The following is a 16,088-nucleotide window of genomic DNA, read 5'->3' on the forward strand; positions in this document are numbered from 1 at the left end:
GTTTAGATGGATCCTGAGTATCGGGTGAAGAAGTTCTTGGCTCTTCTGAGAGAAGAAGGAACGTAAGTACTTTTATTTTAAAGCAGTGCTTGAATTCTCCTTTTCTGCTCAGAAATGAGCCTGCAGTGGGGTGGATCTGCTCTCATTGTTGGCCCCTCTGTATTGTCAGAGCTGTATCTGGTCAGTTCTTACAACAATTTGGGAGGGGGGAGCTCCTGAAAGTTCGGGAACCTGCATGCCTGAATTCTCTTCTTTTCTGAATTTACCTTTAACTTCTAAAGTTTCCATGAGATATTGGGCCAAAATTTGACCTTTCTTTAACTAAAGTAAATCAAAAGAGATTCTGCTTGAGTTAAAAAATCTGGAATTTTGGTTTCTTGTGTCTGCTGTCTGAGAGAAGGATGTCCTACTCTTTCCCCATAGGTGCCACAGGGAGTAGTTGAGCCCAGTGGGACAGAATGACTTTCTAATCATGTAGGGCAGTACCTGTGCTGGGGAAACTCACACCAAACTATCTATCCTGGCTCCATGTGAGTGGGTTCCAGTGTGTGCTTGATGCTTTATATACATGTGCATGATGCTTTCCTGATGGATTTGGCTTCTTTTGCAAGAGTCCCTACCCTAGACTGAAGGTGGACCAAGTGCAAGATCAACAGCTGGAAAAGTGACCAACCTGGAGAACAAACACTGGGATCTTTACTCTTCTGGACAAAGTGAAATGCTCCCCTGATCCCCAGAGCCCCATGTGGAACCTGCATGTGTAGTGCAATACTTTATTCTTTATTCTTTGTCTTTCATACCCTGATGTCACGTGGAAGTGTCTCCTGGAGCCCTGTGCTTCTGTCTCTGTGCATTTTGGGGTGAGCAGGGGGAATGTCCTGGGAGCTTTGGGGCTGACCCTCACTTGTGTCCAGCATTCCTGCAGCAGGAAAGAGATCCTGGCTTCTAATAAACCTGCCAGTCTGGTGGAGGGATGCTGAAGCACTGCTCTGTGTGTGATCCTGGTCAGGTGAAGACTTTTTGTGGTGCCACCCCAGCCCTCAGTGAGCTCTGAGCCAGCCCCATGCCCACAGACAGAGCTCCAGGAGTGCCTGGATGCTGCACCCTCTTCATTTATATCCAGGTATTTCGGGGCCTGGTGGGATTGGGCACTGGAAGAGGGCCAGGGAAGTGTTGATCAGAGTAGAGGAAATTTCCAAATCCAGTATTTAAGGCACCAAACCTTGTTGTTAATCCAACAACCCTTATAGCAATGCTGGTTCCAGCCTCCAGCTCTTCCTGAGTTCTGTAGTTGGCAGCTTTGGTATCCTCCAGCCTCATTTTATCCCTTTTTCCTGCCATGTTACCAAAGGTTGAAATTCCTCCTTAGAGACAGAGAGGAAGCCAAGCTCTGCAGGTGCAGGAGATGTGTGTTGCCATGTTTTTGCACTGAAATAAAGGAATGTATCAAACCTTTGCTCCACGCTCCTTCCCCTGCTCCTGTGGCCTCAGGGAGATGCTGAGGCTCCACTCCTTCCAGAAGGTTCCTGGAACATACCTCAGTGTGGTGGGGCATGAAATCAAAGCCATTTAGCAGATGTTAGTCAGTGTAGCTTCCTAACCTCGAGCAGACCCACTGGAAGGGCTAGCAGGGTATGCAGGGGGTGTTCCCAGGGGAGGAGGGTCCCCATGTCCTTCCAGGTCCTGTTGTCCTCAGTGTGCTCACAGCAGTTGGAGTGTTCCAGGCACTCCTCTCTGCTCCTCTGGCAGTGCTGTTGTGTTGTGATGCTGTTGTGAGTCCCAGTGGTGGCTCCCTCTCATTTTTTGTGTAGGATCTTGTGAATTTATTTGTTCCTCCCTTCCCTCTGCCAGTCCAGGTGACAGCAGCACACAGTAACTTATATTTCAGAGTAAATGATGTAAACCTTATCGTGTCTGTGTCCAGAGCTATATTGATGAATAAATATCTGGTTTAATTGCACATTCAATGGATTCAATAAAAAGCACAACTCCTTGTGATGATCTGTGTCTGCTGCTGATGTGTGTGAGGAGCAGAACTGCTGCAGCCAGAGGGGTTCTCAGAGTGTGGATGGATTGAATTTAGCCCAGCCTGAGCAGCTGGCACCTCTTACTCTGACAGAAATTAAGTGAGAGGACTCTGCTCCAGCCCGTTCTGGAGCTGTGTGGGCTCTGCAGGGCTGAGGAGGCTCTGTGTGTGTGTGGGGTGGGGTTATCCATGGAAATTATTAATTTCCATTATTCATGGAAAGTATCCCACCCCTGGGGAGGGCTGGAAAACCAGGCTGGGCTGCTGGGTGTGACACCTGAGCCACTCCAAGCTTTGTTCCAAGGTCTGAGATGTTCCCTGCAGGGAAGGGCAGCACCTTCCCACCAGCTGTGTGTTCTCCATGGCTCCTCCTGGCAGAGAGGCTTTAAATCTATAATAAATACACAATATTGCTTTCAATGTAAGGGTTGGATTCTTCACCCCCTTCCTTACCCTGTTTCGTCTTGAACTTTCCAGAAATGTGGCCCTGAAGTGGAGTTGTTGACCAGAGGCAGATTGGAAGGTGCTGGGATGGGTTTTGGGGGCACAGTGTGGGGTGGAGGGAGGTTTGGGGCAGGTGGGCACACAGGGAGAGCTTCACCCCAGAGCTGTGAAGTCCAGAACCCTCCATGGGCCTGGTGCTCTGGTGAGGTAGGACATGTCAGGGGTGGTGGCACCAGCAGAGACACCCTGGCCATGCAGGTGGGTCCATGGGATGGCTTTGTGAGTAATTTGGGGATCAGGGCAAGAATATGAGTGATTCTGTATTTATTTTGCCCTTCAGACAGGTACACTGGAGGCCAGTGCAGTGGAAAATTGTGTGCACTTAAAAGCGTTGCTGATGCAAGGGGGGTGCTGCAGAAACACCCACAGAACTATTCATGGACAGGAGGACAGGTTTTTATATGAGAAAATGTGAACTTTGGTCTGCCCAAAGTGTTGGAAGGTGATTCAGAGGCAGCCTGTGACACGTGGGGAGGGTGCAAAGTCTGGAGCCTGCTTGGATCCATTGATTAATTTGGTCTTGATCCATTCCTTTGATCTTGATCTATTGCTTAATTTGATCTTGATCCATTGATTATTTTGATCTTGATCCATTGATTAATTTGATCTTGATCCATTGATTATTTTGATCTTGATCCATTGCTTAATTTGATCTTAATCTGTTCCTTAATTTGATCTTGATCCACTGATTAATTTGATCTTGATCTATTGATTATTTTGATCTTGATCCATTGATTAATTTGATCTTGATCCATTGATTATTTTGATCTTGGTCCATTGATAAATTTGATCTTAATCCATTGATTAGGTCTCTTCCAACCCAAACCACCCTGGGATTCCATGATTCCATGGCTGACCCTCAGAGCCAAACCACACAAGCTGGCAAGTGCATATTTTTGAATTTTTTACCTTTTCTTTAATGATGTACCACCAAAAAAAAATTGAAGTTGAAATATATTTTTCTCCAAATATATATATTTATATAATATATAATCTTAGTTAACTCAAGTATATACATTGTATAATAAATAATGCTTATAAAAAGAGAAATTTTCTGAATATAAAATAAAAAAAAATCGACCTCTACAACTTTATACAAAACTTTGGATACAGCAGATTGATGGAAAAAGATCTTCCATTCAGTGCTAGAATACCTGGCTACAGTAAAATAATTACAAGGCAATAAATGTTCTATTTAATATTAAATACCTTTTCTTGATTAAAAAACAAACAAACAAAGAAGGGATTTTGTTTAAAGTCGGGTCCTGGGAGTCTTTCCATGGGATTTAATATATACTTTAAATAGATGCATATCAGAGGACGGCGTGGCTCTGGCTGGGGGAGGCTTTTGGAGCTCTCTGGGATTTGAATTTTTGGGAGCAAAGGCTTCTCTGAAGGGGCCCTGGAGCTCTGCATGGGAGGAACCTGGGTTTCTGCTCTGCCAGAGCCAGAGGCTCTGTCTCTGCCCTTTATTGCTCTGTGCAGCTCCAGGGGCTGCTCATTCCCAGGAAAAGAGAGACTGGAGCAGCAGCCCCAGCCCCAGGGGCCACCATTCCCTGGAATTCACTGCCTGGGGGGGGGTTGAGCCTGGCTCTTGGTTCTGGAACCCTCCAGGACGGAGGGAATATTCATTTTTTAATTTCACAGGTCAGTCCTCATGGAGCAGGTGAACCCAGGGACAGGGGATGGCCTGGGGAGCAGGGGGGACAAACACTGGTTCTGCTCCATGGGGTGAGGGGGGAGCCCAAATCCCTGCTCATGGAACTTTCTGGACGATTGCTGACAGCTCAGTGAATCCCCTGGCAGGGCAAGGCTCTGCCTGGCTTTGTGCTGTGGGACTGACAAGGCTGACAAGGAGGCTGGGACAGAGGTTTCCTCTCTCCCTGGCGTCTCTCATGTTCACCTGGCAGGTGACCTGTCCCCAGAGAGATCCCTGAGCTCCCCCTGGGATGTGAAGTCATGCTGGGGAATGCTCAGTCAATGGGTGCTGACCTGATCCTTAAAATCCTCTCCTGGGCACCTGCACGGGGAGGAGCTGATGGGACAGTGCTGTCCCCTGTGGGAGGTGGCAGCAGTGCCCTGTGCCCTGCTCCTGTCCTGGCCAGGTGCCAGAGGGACAGCCCTGGGCTCTGCCTTCCTGAAGAGCTCCATGGGAGATGTGGGGCAGGGGGAACAGAGAGGGCAGAGGGGAGGGGGAAGGAGGGACCACCCGTGGGCTCTGTTGGTGTGCTCAGACAGGTTTGGCTCTCCAGCATCACCTCAGAGCAGGGAGGAGGGAGCTGGGCTGGGCTGGGGGCTCCTTCCTGTCCCCCCTGCATCTGCTGAGACCAGGACAGCAGCAGCTGGGGGAGCTTTCCCAACCCAACCCAACCCAACCCAATTCATTTCCACCTGAGCCCCCGTGCTGGTGCCTGCAGGGGCTGGGCCTGTGGAGCAGGGCAGAGCTGGGAGCTCAGGGGCTGCTGTGGCAGCAGCTCTGCCTCGTGGGGCTGTGCCTCGCTGGGACCCAGCTGTCCCTGCTCTCTGCTGCCTGTCCTGTCCTGTCCCTGCCCTCCCTGTCCTGTCACTGCCTTCCCTGTCCTGTCCCTGCCTGTCCTGTCCTGTCCCAGCCTTCCCTGTCCTGTCCCTTCTCTTCTTGTCCTGTCCGTGCCCTCCCTGTCTTGTCCCAGCCTTCCCTGTCCTGTCCCTTCTCTTCTTGTCCTGTCCCTGCTCTCCCTGTCCCTGCTGTCCCCGTCCTGTCCCTGTTCTCCCTGTCATGTCCCTGCTCTTGTCCTGTCCCTGCTCTCCAGGGCATTTTGTCCTGTCCCTGCTCCCCCTGTCCTGTCCCTGCTCCCCCTGTCCTGTCCCTGCCCGCCCCAGGCAGCCTGTCCTGTCCCTGCTCTCCAGGGCATCTTGTCCTGTCCTTGCTCTCTCTGTCCCTGCTCTCCCTGTCCTGTCCCTGCCCTCCCCAGGCAGTCTGTCCTGCCCAAGGCACCAGCAGTCCCATCTCACCTGGGTGAGGTGCCCAGAGCCTTCTCAGTGCCCTGGCTGGGGCCACCAGGAGTTTTGTGCCATCCTCCGGCAGTGTGAGGCCACGTGTGGGTCTGAGGGACCCCTGGGACCCTGCTCTGGAGCCACCTCCACCAGTGGAGCCCCACATGTGCTTTACTTGCAGGTGTGGACGTCGTAGACCCGCGTGCACTCCTGGCAGCTGACGTAGCAGCACCAGTGGAAGATGCAGTGACATTTCTCCTTGCGCTTCTCAGTCCGCGTGTTGTGGCCGCGCCCGCAGCACAGCAGGTCGCAGCCGTCGATGCCGTGCGAGGTGACGTTGCACGTTCTGTCCCTCGTCCCAAAGGAGCCCGTCTCGGGGTTGGGCTCACAGAAATTGGGGGAGTTCTCGTAGTAGACCAGGTCCCGCTCTGTTGGCGGCTTGAACAGCGCGTACTTGGCCCGGAGGGTTTCCACCCAGCCCCGCGACTCGCGGTGCTTCTCCACCACCATCTCCGAGGCACTGTCGTATTTGTCCTTCAGGTAGTCCCCGATGGCTCGGAAATCGGGCTGGGCCCACCAGCAGGTCTTGACCTCGCAGCTCCCCGAGAGCCCGTGGCACTTGCACTTGAGGTGCATGTGGTCCAGGATGGTCTGTGTGGGGCAAAGCACAGTCAGCAGCAGAAACACCCACAGAATGGAACACAGGGTTTTGTCACAGACATCTTTCTTGAAAAATCCTTTCCTTAGGATTTTTTCTCCTGAGAAGCTGAGAGGCCTCAGGAACAAAATGTAAGCAATGATTATCTGCTGCTGTGGAATGCAACAGGTGCATCTGTGATTGGTCTCATGTGGTTGTTTCTAATTAATGGCCAATCACAATCAGCTGGCTCAGACTCTCTGTCCGAGCCACAAGCCTTTGTTATTCATTCTTTCTTTTTCTATTCTTAGCTAGGCTTCTGATGAAATCCTTTCTTCTATTCTTTTAGTATAGTTTTAATATAATATATATCATAAAATAATAAATCAAGCCTTCTGAAACATGGAGTCAGATCCTCATCTCTTCCCTCATCCTCCGGCCCCTCTGAACACGGTCACAGGGTTTGCTCTCCATCACCCGCCTGTGCCGCCTGGGCTTAAATGTCTGATCTAAGCTTGCTCTGGGAAGCCTCACTTTGAGTTTTGGGGGTAGTTTTGGGCCCCACAACATTAAAAAGGCATTAAGGCACTAGAGAGTGTCCAAAGGAGGCAACAAGGGTCTGGAGGGGCTGTATGAGGGCACTTGGTTTGTTCAGCTGGAGGAGAGGAGAATGAGGTTGGACCTCATTGAGGTCCTCAGCACCTCAAGAGGAGGATGGCATCAATCCCTCAGCACCCTCAAGAGGAGCAGTGGATGGCATCAATCTCTTCACTCTCATGACCAGTGACAGGACCCAAGGCAATGGTTGGAGCTGGGCCAGGAGAGGATTAGGTTGGATATCAGGGAAAGGTTCTTCCCCAGAGGGCACTGCCCAGGCTCCCCAGGGAATGGGCATGGCCCCGAGGCTGCCAGAGCTCCAGGAGGGTTTGGACAGCACTGCCAGGTATGCCAAGGGTGGGATTGTTGGGGGGGCCTGGGCAGGGCAGGAGCTGGATCAATGATCCCTGTGATCACTTCCAGCCCAGGATATTCTCTGGTTCTGTGATTCTGTAAGCATGGGCTGGTTGGAGATGCTGGGGGGCTTTAAAGATCTCCAGAGAGGTCACGCTCCAAAAGCACAGCTGAGGTGGGCAGCTGCTCTGATCATCCACCCAACCCAACCCAATCCAATCCAATCCAATCCAGTCCAATCCAATCCAATCCAATCCAATCCAATCCAATCCAATCCAACCCAAATCAACCCAACCCCAATCCCAACCCAACCCAATCCAATCCAATCCAATCCAATCCAATCCAATCCAATCCAATCCAACCCAATCCAATCCAAATCAACCCAACCCCAATCCAACCCAACCCAACCCAATCCAATCCAATCCAATCCAATCCAACCCAATCCAACCCAACCCAACCCAACCCAACCCAATCCAGTCTATTCTAATCCCAATGTCTGATCCTTTTGTGGGGGTCCCTCCTGTCCTGTGTGTGTGGACAGTCAGAGCCCAGAGAAGCTGAGGGCTGGAGATGTTTCTGAGCCCTGTGGATGCAGACTGATCCCTGTCCTCTTCTTGGTAATGACTTCATTTATGTGAAGTTTGTACTAAAAAGTGCGTGAAATTGGGAATTTACAGGCAGGACTCTTCACCAGAATCTCCTTTGTGCCGAGCAAAATAATCACTGATTTTGAATAACATTACTGGAGTTTGGTGGGGGGATTTGGTACTGGAAGCTGTCAGGCTTCTCTCCTTCCACCTCTACCTGCTGTGGTGTGGAAAACCCAGATCAGTGTTGGCTTCAAGCATGGTTGGAAAAGTTCCAATGGGTTTGCAAATGACCCAGGGCAGGCAGAGGCCTGGGTACCTGCTGACTGCAGGAATGGGATGGGATGGGATGGGATGGAATGGAATGGAATGGAATGGAATGGAATGGAATGGAATGGAATGGAATATTCCAGTTGGATGGGGCCATGACTATCATCTACTCCTAGGAATCATGGGGTGGGATGATGTTGTAACAGGGAATGTGCAGGACGGAGGCACAGGGAGGAAAATCCTCTTCATCCAGTGCTGACCTGGGGTTGGGTTTCTACAGCCTTGGAAGGTGCTCAGGATGTCCAGAGCAGCTGTGGCTGCCCCTGGATCCCTGGAAGTGTCCAAGGCCAGGTTGGATGGAGCTTGGAGCAGCCTGGGATAAGGGAAGATGTCCCTTCCCATGTCAGGGGTGTGGAACAAGCTGGGCTTTAAGGTCCCATCAACCCAAACCATTCTGGAATTCTGTTTGCCCTGGAATCAAGGAAGATTTTAGCTCTTAACCCCACGTACCTGTTCGGAGGGAGAGGAAATGCCATGCCCTGGAAAATAATCCTAGAAAGTCTCTGCCTGGGAATTCCTGCGGTCCCACTGCATCAGGAGGAGCTGCACTGGGCTGTCCATGCAGGACTGGTCACTCAGCCTGTCCCCCCTGGCCACTCAGCCTGTCCCCAGTGGTCACTCAGCCTGTCCCAATGGTCACTCAGCCTGTTCCCCCATTCAGCCTGTCCCCATTGGCCACTCAGCCTGTCCCCAATGGCCACTCAGCCTGTTCCCCATTCAGCCTGTCCCCACGGGCCACTCAGCCTGTCCCCACTGGCCACTCAGCCTGTCTCAGTGGTCACTCAGCCTGTCTCAGTGGTCACTCAGCCTGTCCCCAGTGGTCACCCACCGTCCGTCCGGCCTCGTTGTTGTGCCGGTTCATGGCCGAGCGCGCGTCCGGCCGGTTCTCCCGCGCATCCGCGAACTCCCGGGACACCAGCACCCCGAAGTCGGCGTCCTCGCTGCAGCCGCCCCACTTCCAGCCGTCCCCCGGGGGTCCCTTGTGGTGGGAGTCACAGCCACAGATGGTGGAGGTGCCCTCGGCGCAGGAGCGGGTGACGGCGAAGGCCACCCCGGCCGAGGCGATGGCGTGCACGAAGGCGGATTCGCGCGTGGCTGCAAGACACAGAGCCGGGCTGGTGTGCCGCTGTCGTATTTCCTGCAAAAAATCCCCCTTGCCCAAGATTTTCACCCAGGAAGCTGAGAAGCCTCAGCCTCTCCTGTGTTTTGCTGCTTTGGGCTGGGCTGAGATCAAGCCGGGCTGGGACAGAGCCAGGCTGGGCTGGCAGTACCCGACGGGCAGGGCCACGATGGACACAGCTCCCGCAGCTGCCCCGTGCCCCCCGTGTCCTCTGTGTCCTTCGTGTCCCCTATGCCCCCTATACTGCCGGTGTCCCTGTGTCCCCTGTACCCCCGTGTCCCCTGTACCCCCTGTACTCCCTGTGTCCCCTATGTCCCCTATGTCCCCTGTACCCACCGTGTCGTCCATGTCCCCTGTGTCTCCTATACTCCCGGTGTCCCCTGTGTCCCCTATGTCCCCTGTACCCCTTGTGTCCCCCATGCCCCTCATGTCCCCTGTGTCCCCTGTACATTCCGTGCCCCCTGTACCCCCTGTACCCCCCGTGCCCCCTGTACCCCCCATGTCCCCTGTACCCCATGTCCCCTGTACCCCATGTCCCCCGTGTCCCCGTGTCCCCCGCTCGGTGCCAGCGCGGGGGGGGATCGAGCTGCCACCACCAAACCGCTCGCCTCGAAACTCTCGCCGGGCTCTGGGCGAGGAGCCGGGAGAATTTCCCAGAGACGAAACGCGGGAGCGGCGTTCCCAGAACCAGGGGAGGGGCTGGCGAGGGAGGATTAGAGCCGCCTTGACAGTGCACCACTGCGACTGTCTCCCAGCCAGCCCCGTTACCTGCTGGGACACTCAATTTGCCATTGTTCCCTCGGTGTCACACTGTATTACCCGCATAATGCGGAATGTTTCCGCCGGCCAGCGTACCCACGGCACAGAGCACTGGCATTCCCCAGGAGCACCTCGTAGCAACGCGGCAATGTTCCCCTGTCCTGCCGTCACCCTCCAATCCCGCCAGCCCGGCTGGGAAATCCCTTTTGAAGGCGCTCCCCAGCCCCCCAGAATGGCTAAAGGGCGTGTGAATGCGGCAGCGATTTGAAACGACTGCGGCGCTGCGATGGTATCGCTCGCCCTGCCTCACAGTAGGGGAGGAAGCTTAGCTCTTTCTCATCGCTATAAGCTTATTTTTCTCTCTCTCCCTTCTCTGCTTTCCCTCCCCCCCTCCCTTTAAGCTGCTGAGTTTATATCGAGCCGGCCCCCTGATCCCACACACCCCTGTTTAGATGCAAATGACTGCGGGTGTCATGGCTGAGAAAAGCCCTGGGTTATCGTGGCGCGGGTCTTTGCCTTTTCACAGCTCGTGTCAGGGGCTTAGCCGAGCTCACCGGGAGCCCCGAGGGCAGCCCGGGCCCAGCTGCCTCCCCTGCACCTGCCCTGCTCTGGAGCATCTCCCCGGGGCAGAGGGGACAGGAGCTCGGGGACTGGGGACCACCATCCCTGGGGCGCTCCATGGGCTGCAGGGAGCGTCCTTCTGCGCCTTCCTCCATCCTTCTTCATCCTTCTTCATCCTTCTTCTATGGTCTGCACCTTCCTGCATTCTTCTGCACCTTCCTCACCTTCCTCCATCCTTCTGCGCCTTCCTCCATCCTTCTTCATCCTTCTGCACCTTCCTCCATCCTTCTTCATCCTTCTTCATCCTTCTTCATCCTTCTTCTATGGTCTGCACCTTCCTCCATCCTTCTTCATCTTCCTCCATCCTTCTGCACCTTCCTTCATCCTTCTTCATTTCCTTCATCCTCCTTCATCTTCCTTCATCCTCCTTCACCTTCCTCCATCCTTCTTCATCCTTCTTCTATGGTCTGCACCACAGGCTGCAGGGGAATCTCAGATCTGCTGCCTGGAACATCTCCTCTTCCTCTTCCTCTTCCTCTTCCTCTTCCTCTTCCTCTTCCTCTTCCTCTTCCTCTTCCTCTTCCTCTTCCTCTTCCTCTTCTGCTTCCTCTTCCTCTTCCTCTTCCTCCTCCTCCTCCTCCTCCTCCTCCTCCACTGCCCTTGGTGTCTGCAGAGCTGCTCCTCTCTCATGTTCTCAACCTGCTCTTCTCAGGCCACACTTAACCAGATTTTAACCAGATTTTTAACCAGATTTTAACCAGATTTTTAACCAGATCTTTTGGCCAGATTTAACCAAAATCCTGGATTCCATCACTACCCAGAAAATGGTGATTGTTCCCCCCTCTCCCAGCAATGTGTGGCTGCTGGCTCAGCCCTGGTTTGGGCAGGGCTTGGCTGGAGGAGCCATTGGCTTCAGATAAGAGCTGACCTTACTTTGCAAAGAAAAGGGAAAGGAGGGAAGGGCAAAGCAGGTTTTTCTTCCCTCCTTATCCCAGACTGCACACCTGCAGTATAAATCATCCTGGGGAATCTGCTTGTAAAAACATGATCTTACCCCACATGCAGGGGTTGCTTTTTTGGGTTTCTTTATGGTCTGGGCTAGAAAATAAGACATGGGGAAAAAAGAAAATGCAGAATCACAGAACTACAGAACAGTTTGGGTTGGGAGGGACCTTGAAGCCCACCCAGTGCCACCCCTGCCATGGCAGGGACACCTTCCACTGTCCCAGGGGGCTCCAAACCCTGTTCAGCCTGGCCTTGGACACTGCCAGGGATCCAGGGGCAGCCCCAGCTGCTCTGGGCACCCTGTGCCAGGGCCTGCCCACCCTGCCAGGGAACAATTCCCAATTCCCAATATCCCATCCCATCCCTGCCCTCTGGCAGTGGGAGCCATTCCCTGAGTCCTGTCCCTCCATCCCTTGTCCCCAGTCGCTCTCCAGCTCTCCTGGAGCCCCTTTATGGGCTCTGAGCTCTCCCTGGAGCTTCTCCTCCCCAGGTGAGCCCCCCCAGCTCTCCCAGCCTGTCCTTTCCTGCAGGAGAATCATCAGCAAACCAAACCCTGGGCAGCTACAGCAGCCAAAACCTTGTGATGGTGCCTCTGGGGTGGGAAATGTGGAGAAATCCAGGTGGGTGAGGGCAGAGCCTCACCAGGGGTGTTGTTCAGCAGCTCCCAAATGGATTGAGCCCCTGAGCTGCCTTTGGTGTTCTTCGCCCTGCCAGGGGCTGCAGGAGGAGAGGTTGGGGCTGTGGGTGACCCTGGGGAGGGATGGGAGGCAGGAATCCCTTGGGAATTCAGGGAATTCAGGGAGGGCAGCCCTGTGCCCCCACAGTGGCAGCAGAGCTCACAGCCTGGAGGATGCCCCAGGGAGGAGCAGCCCAGGGAGGTTTGGACACACATTTGGACACGAGGGTCTGCTCAGCTGAGCCCTCCTCCACTGGAAGTGACCGTGGTTAACGTGTTTGCAGCTCCTTTAAAATGAAATTACCCCCAGTTTCTTTTCAGGCTCTATTAGAAGAGATTTTTGATGCTGCTGTAGTGGGAGCTGCACCTTTGAAGCTTTTCCAAAACAGCCTCAATCTACCTGAGGGAGCAGCAGCTGAGATGATCCAAGTGGGAGCTGACAGGGGATTTCCCCCAGGTGTTTGTGAGGTGAAACCCCAACCCTGTGTTGGCCAAATGCAGAGTGTGAGCTGGGACAGGGATTGTCCAGGTTTGGGTTTGGGTTTGGTTTGGGTGTGCTGGAGGTCAGGAAAAGGGAACGTGGCAGTGGTGGCCACAGGATCCAGAATATAATATAATAAATATAATATAATAAATATAATATAATATAATATAATATAATATAATATAATATAATATAATATAATATAATATAATATAATATAATATAATATAATATAATATAATATAATATAATATAATATAATATAATATAATATAATATAATATAATATAATATAATATAATATAATCCATACTTATGGATTATTATCCAGATTATGGGCCCAAAACTCTTGGTTTGAGCATCACCTAAAGGGGATCCAGGGGAGCTGGAGAGGGACTTGGGATGGAGGGACAGGACACAGAGAATGGCTCCCAGTGCCAGAGGGCAGGGATGAATGGGATATTGGGAATTGGGAATTGTGCCCTGGCACATGTGCCCAGAGCAGCTGGGGCTGCCCCTGGATCCCTGGCAGTGCCCAAGGCCAGGCTGGACAGGGCTTGGAACCACCTGGGACAGTGGAAGGTGTCCCTGCCATGGCAGGGGTGGCACTGGGTGGGTTTTGTCCAACCCAACCCCGTAGCCATGATTTTTCATGAAAAATCCTTTCCTTAGGATTTTTTCTCCTGAGAAGCTGAGAGGCCTCAGGAACAAAATGCAAACAATGGTTATCTGCTGCTGTGGAATGCAACAGGTGCATCTGTGATTGGTCTCATGTGGTTGTTTCTAATTAATGGCCAATCACAGTCAGCTGGCTCGGACTCTCTGTCCAAGATACAAGCTTTTGTTATCATTCTTTCTTTTTCTATTCTTAGCCAGCCTTCTGATGAAATCCTTTCTTCTATTCTTTTAGTATAGTTTTAATGTAATGTATATCATAAAATAATAAATCAGCCTTCTGAAACATGGAGTCAGATCCTCGTCTCTTCCCTCATCTCGGACCCCTGTGAACACGGTCACACAACCCAACCCCGTCTGTGACTCCTGTTCCATCCAAGGGAGAAGCTGAGTGGCACCAGATGCTCTTTAAAGATCCCTTCCAGCTCAGACTGTTCCTCTGAAGGCCCAGGAGCATCCCCAGGGATGATCAGAGCTGCTCCCACCCTGCTCACCTCTGCCAGGACCTCTCAGCTCTGTCACCAACCTCTGAGCTCAACCACATCCCCTTCTCTCCTCCCTCACAGCCTGGAGCTGTTCTGTTTTTTCTGCTCCACCCTGGGAATCTCAAAGGCTCCCTGTGTTCCTCAGTGCCACACAGCGACACCAATCCCATCCTCAATCTGCTCATTAATTTTGAAGGCAGCAGGGAAAAGACACGAGCACGGTTCAAAAAAATGTGAATAATCCCCAGCATCAGATGGGCTGGGCTTTGATGTGTCCTCCTTTGCAGATGATGCTGTTTATTTTTAACTGCTCCACTTACAGGTGAGTGAGACACCAGCATAAATCCACCCTGGGAGCCTGGCAGGGCTGTCTGGAGTGGGAAAATCAGTACATATCCAACGTGCTCGCTCATTTTTCTCCATCTGTCAGAAGATTTTCAGAGCTCTGGGTGATATTTTACCTTGTCAGCTCGGGGTGTGTGGAGATGCTGAGGCAAGTCCACACTTGAGGCTTTGCTCGAGTCCCTGCAGCCGAAAAGAATCTTAAAATATTCTCCACAAATTCAAAGTTCACTTTGCTCATTACAGGGAGGATGGCTCAAATCTGATCTTTAAGTGCTTTCCTGCTGACAGAAATGGTGCTGAGAGATTTTCAGTGTCTCGGTGCTTGAGCAGTTCTTTCATAACTTGTTTAGAAGTTTTATGACAGTTTCTTAGTGACCGTTTTTAGAGAAAATTAAAACTTTCTGATCTTTTAAGTGCTGAAATTTAGGACAGGCTTTAATTAGGCAGAAAATCAGAATGTGTTGAGCCCTGCTGACAAGTTATTTGGTAGTAAATACAACAGTTACCCCAAAATACAGCCTGGCACAACAGAGGGGAAATGAATCTCATGGTGCCTATTAGTGCTCTAATAAGGTTTGACAATCCTGGCTCCTGCAAAGAATCCCACATTAACACAAAGCAATGATTTTCACTGAAATTCTCAACTGACATTTCTGGGATCTGAAACGATACCTACCCTTACTGGGAGGCTGAAACTTGAAAAAAAAAAGGATTGTATGAACTGTTTCTTTGCAGAATTTTTGGGGCTTTGAAGGAAAGATTCACCAGAACTCCTGAATTCTGCAGGGGATTGACGGGAAAGAGTTCAAAGTCCTGCTCTCACCCCTCTTTCTCCAGTTCCTTGAAGTCTGTACCATAAAATTCCCATTTCCAAAGCACCACTGGAAACAATAATTTCTGTGCAATAAAGAGATTTTGGGCTGCAGGGACCCAGTGGTGTCAATGCCCAGGAAGAGGAGGGGGAAATGTTTTTTTGTTGTGTTCACAAAGCTGTGAAACCAAGATATCACCTGTGGATGTCCCTTGTGCTGAATGTGGCACAGAGTGAACAGAATCCAGGGGAGAAAATGGAGATTTTTATCCACTGGGAGTTGTTAATTCACCACTTGGTTCAGATTTGTGGGGATGCCTTTTTCATCTGGGCTCTGGGACATCTGAGATTATCATGGGGCTGTGCTGGGGAGGGTCAGGATGGAGCTCAGGGAAAGGTTCTGTCCCCCCCAGAGGTGCTGGCACTGCCCAGGCTGCCCAGGGAATGCCAGAGCTCCAGGAGGGTTTGGACAGCGCTGCCAGGGATGCCCAGAGTGGGATTGCTGGGGTGTTTGGGCAGGGCAGGAGCTGGGCTGGGTGGTCCCTTCAAACTCAGGGAATTTTGTGATTTTATGATTTGTCCCTCCAGCCTCTCCTTCCAGGCTGTTCTGGGGCCCTTTCTCACTTTTTCCAGCGAAATGCCCCATGATCTCACTGGCAATGGCCATGATGTCACTGGGAATCCCAATTTTCTGGTGCCTCATCAATGCCCCACAATGTCACTGGGAGTGGCCATGATCTCACTGGGAATGCCCATGATGTCACTGGGAATGTCAAAATTATGGTGCCTCATCAATGCCCCATGATCTCACTGTGAATCCCAATTTTCTGGTACCTCATCAATGCCCTATGATGTCACTGGGAATGGCCATGATCTCACTGGGAATCCAAATTTTCTGGTGCCTTATCCATGCCCCATCATTTATTTGGAATCCCAATTTTCTGGTGCCTCATCAATGCTCCAGTGCGCCTGATCCATGCCAGTTTAGAAAAGTGGCATTTCAGGAGCAGGGGATGAAGAGGAGCTTGGAGAGAAGAGAGGGAAAATGAATTTATAACCTCTCCTTATTTCCTGCTTTTTGGGCTCATTTGTGAAAATATTCATTGAAATCCCATTGAAAAAAAAAAAAAGATTTATTGAAGTAAGGCTGATCAGGACC

At 51.7% G+C, this 16,088-nt stretch overlaps 2 protein-coding genes across 3 annotated transcripts in view; one reads left to right on the forward strand and one right to left on the reverse strand.

Annotated features, from left to right (window-relative positions):
- The window catches only part of NSF (N-ethylmaleimide sensitive factor, vesicle fusing ATPase), a 72,997-nt gene extending 70,999 nt beyond the window's left edge, over positions 1-1,998 (forward strand). The window contains exons 20-21 of one of the 2 annotated variants that reach the window (XM_030966441.1): positions 7-62; positions 424-1,998. In XM_030966441.1, the coding sequence (XP_030822301.1) occupies positions 7-62; positions 424-439 (72 nt within the window). In that variant the 3' untranslated portion in view covers positions 440-1,998. The remainder of the gene's footprint in view (positions 1-6; positions 63-423) is intronic. The other variant, XM_030966440.1, reaches the window with a different exon arrangement.
- A 3,402-nt stretch (positions 1,999-5,400) lies between these two features.
- The window catches only part of WNT3 (Wnt family member 3), a 31,895-nt gene continuing 21,207 nt past the window's right edge, over positions 5,401-16,088 (reverse strand). The window contains exons 3-4 of the mRNA XM_030966471.1: positions 8,838-9,103; positions 5,401-6,154 (exon numbers count right to left, since the gene is read on the reverse strand). Coding sequence (XP_030822331.1) covers positions 5,675-6,154; positions 8,838-9,103 — 746 coding nt within the window. The 3' untranslated portion in view covers positions 5,401-5,674. The remainder of the gene's footprint in view (positions 6,155-8,837; positions 9,104-16,088) is intronic.

This window comes from Camarhynchus parvulus, chromosome 27 (assembly GCF_901933205.1).
Source record: "Camarhynchus parvulus chromosome 27, STF_HiC, whole genome shotgun sequence".
In the NCBI taxonomy this organism is placed as follows: domain Eukaryota; kingdom Metazoa; phylum Chordata; class Aves; order Passeriformes; family Thraupidae; genus Camarhynchus; species Camarhynchus parvulus.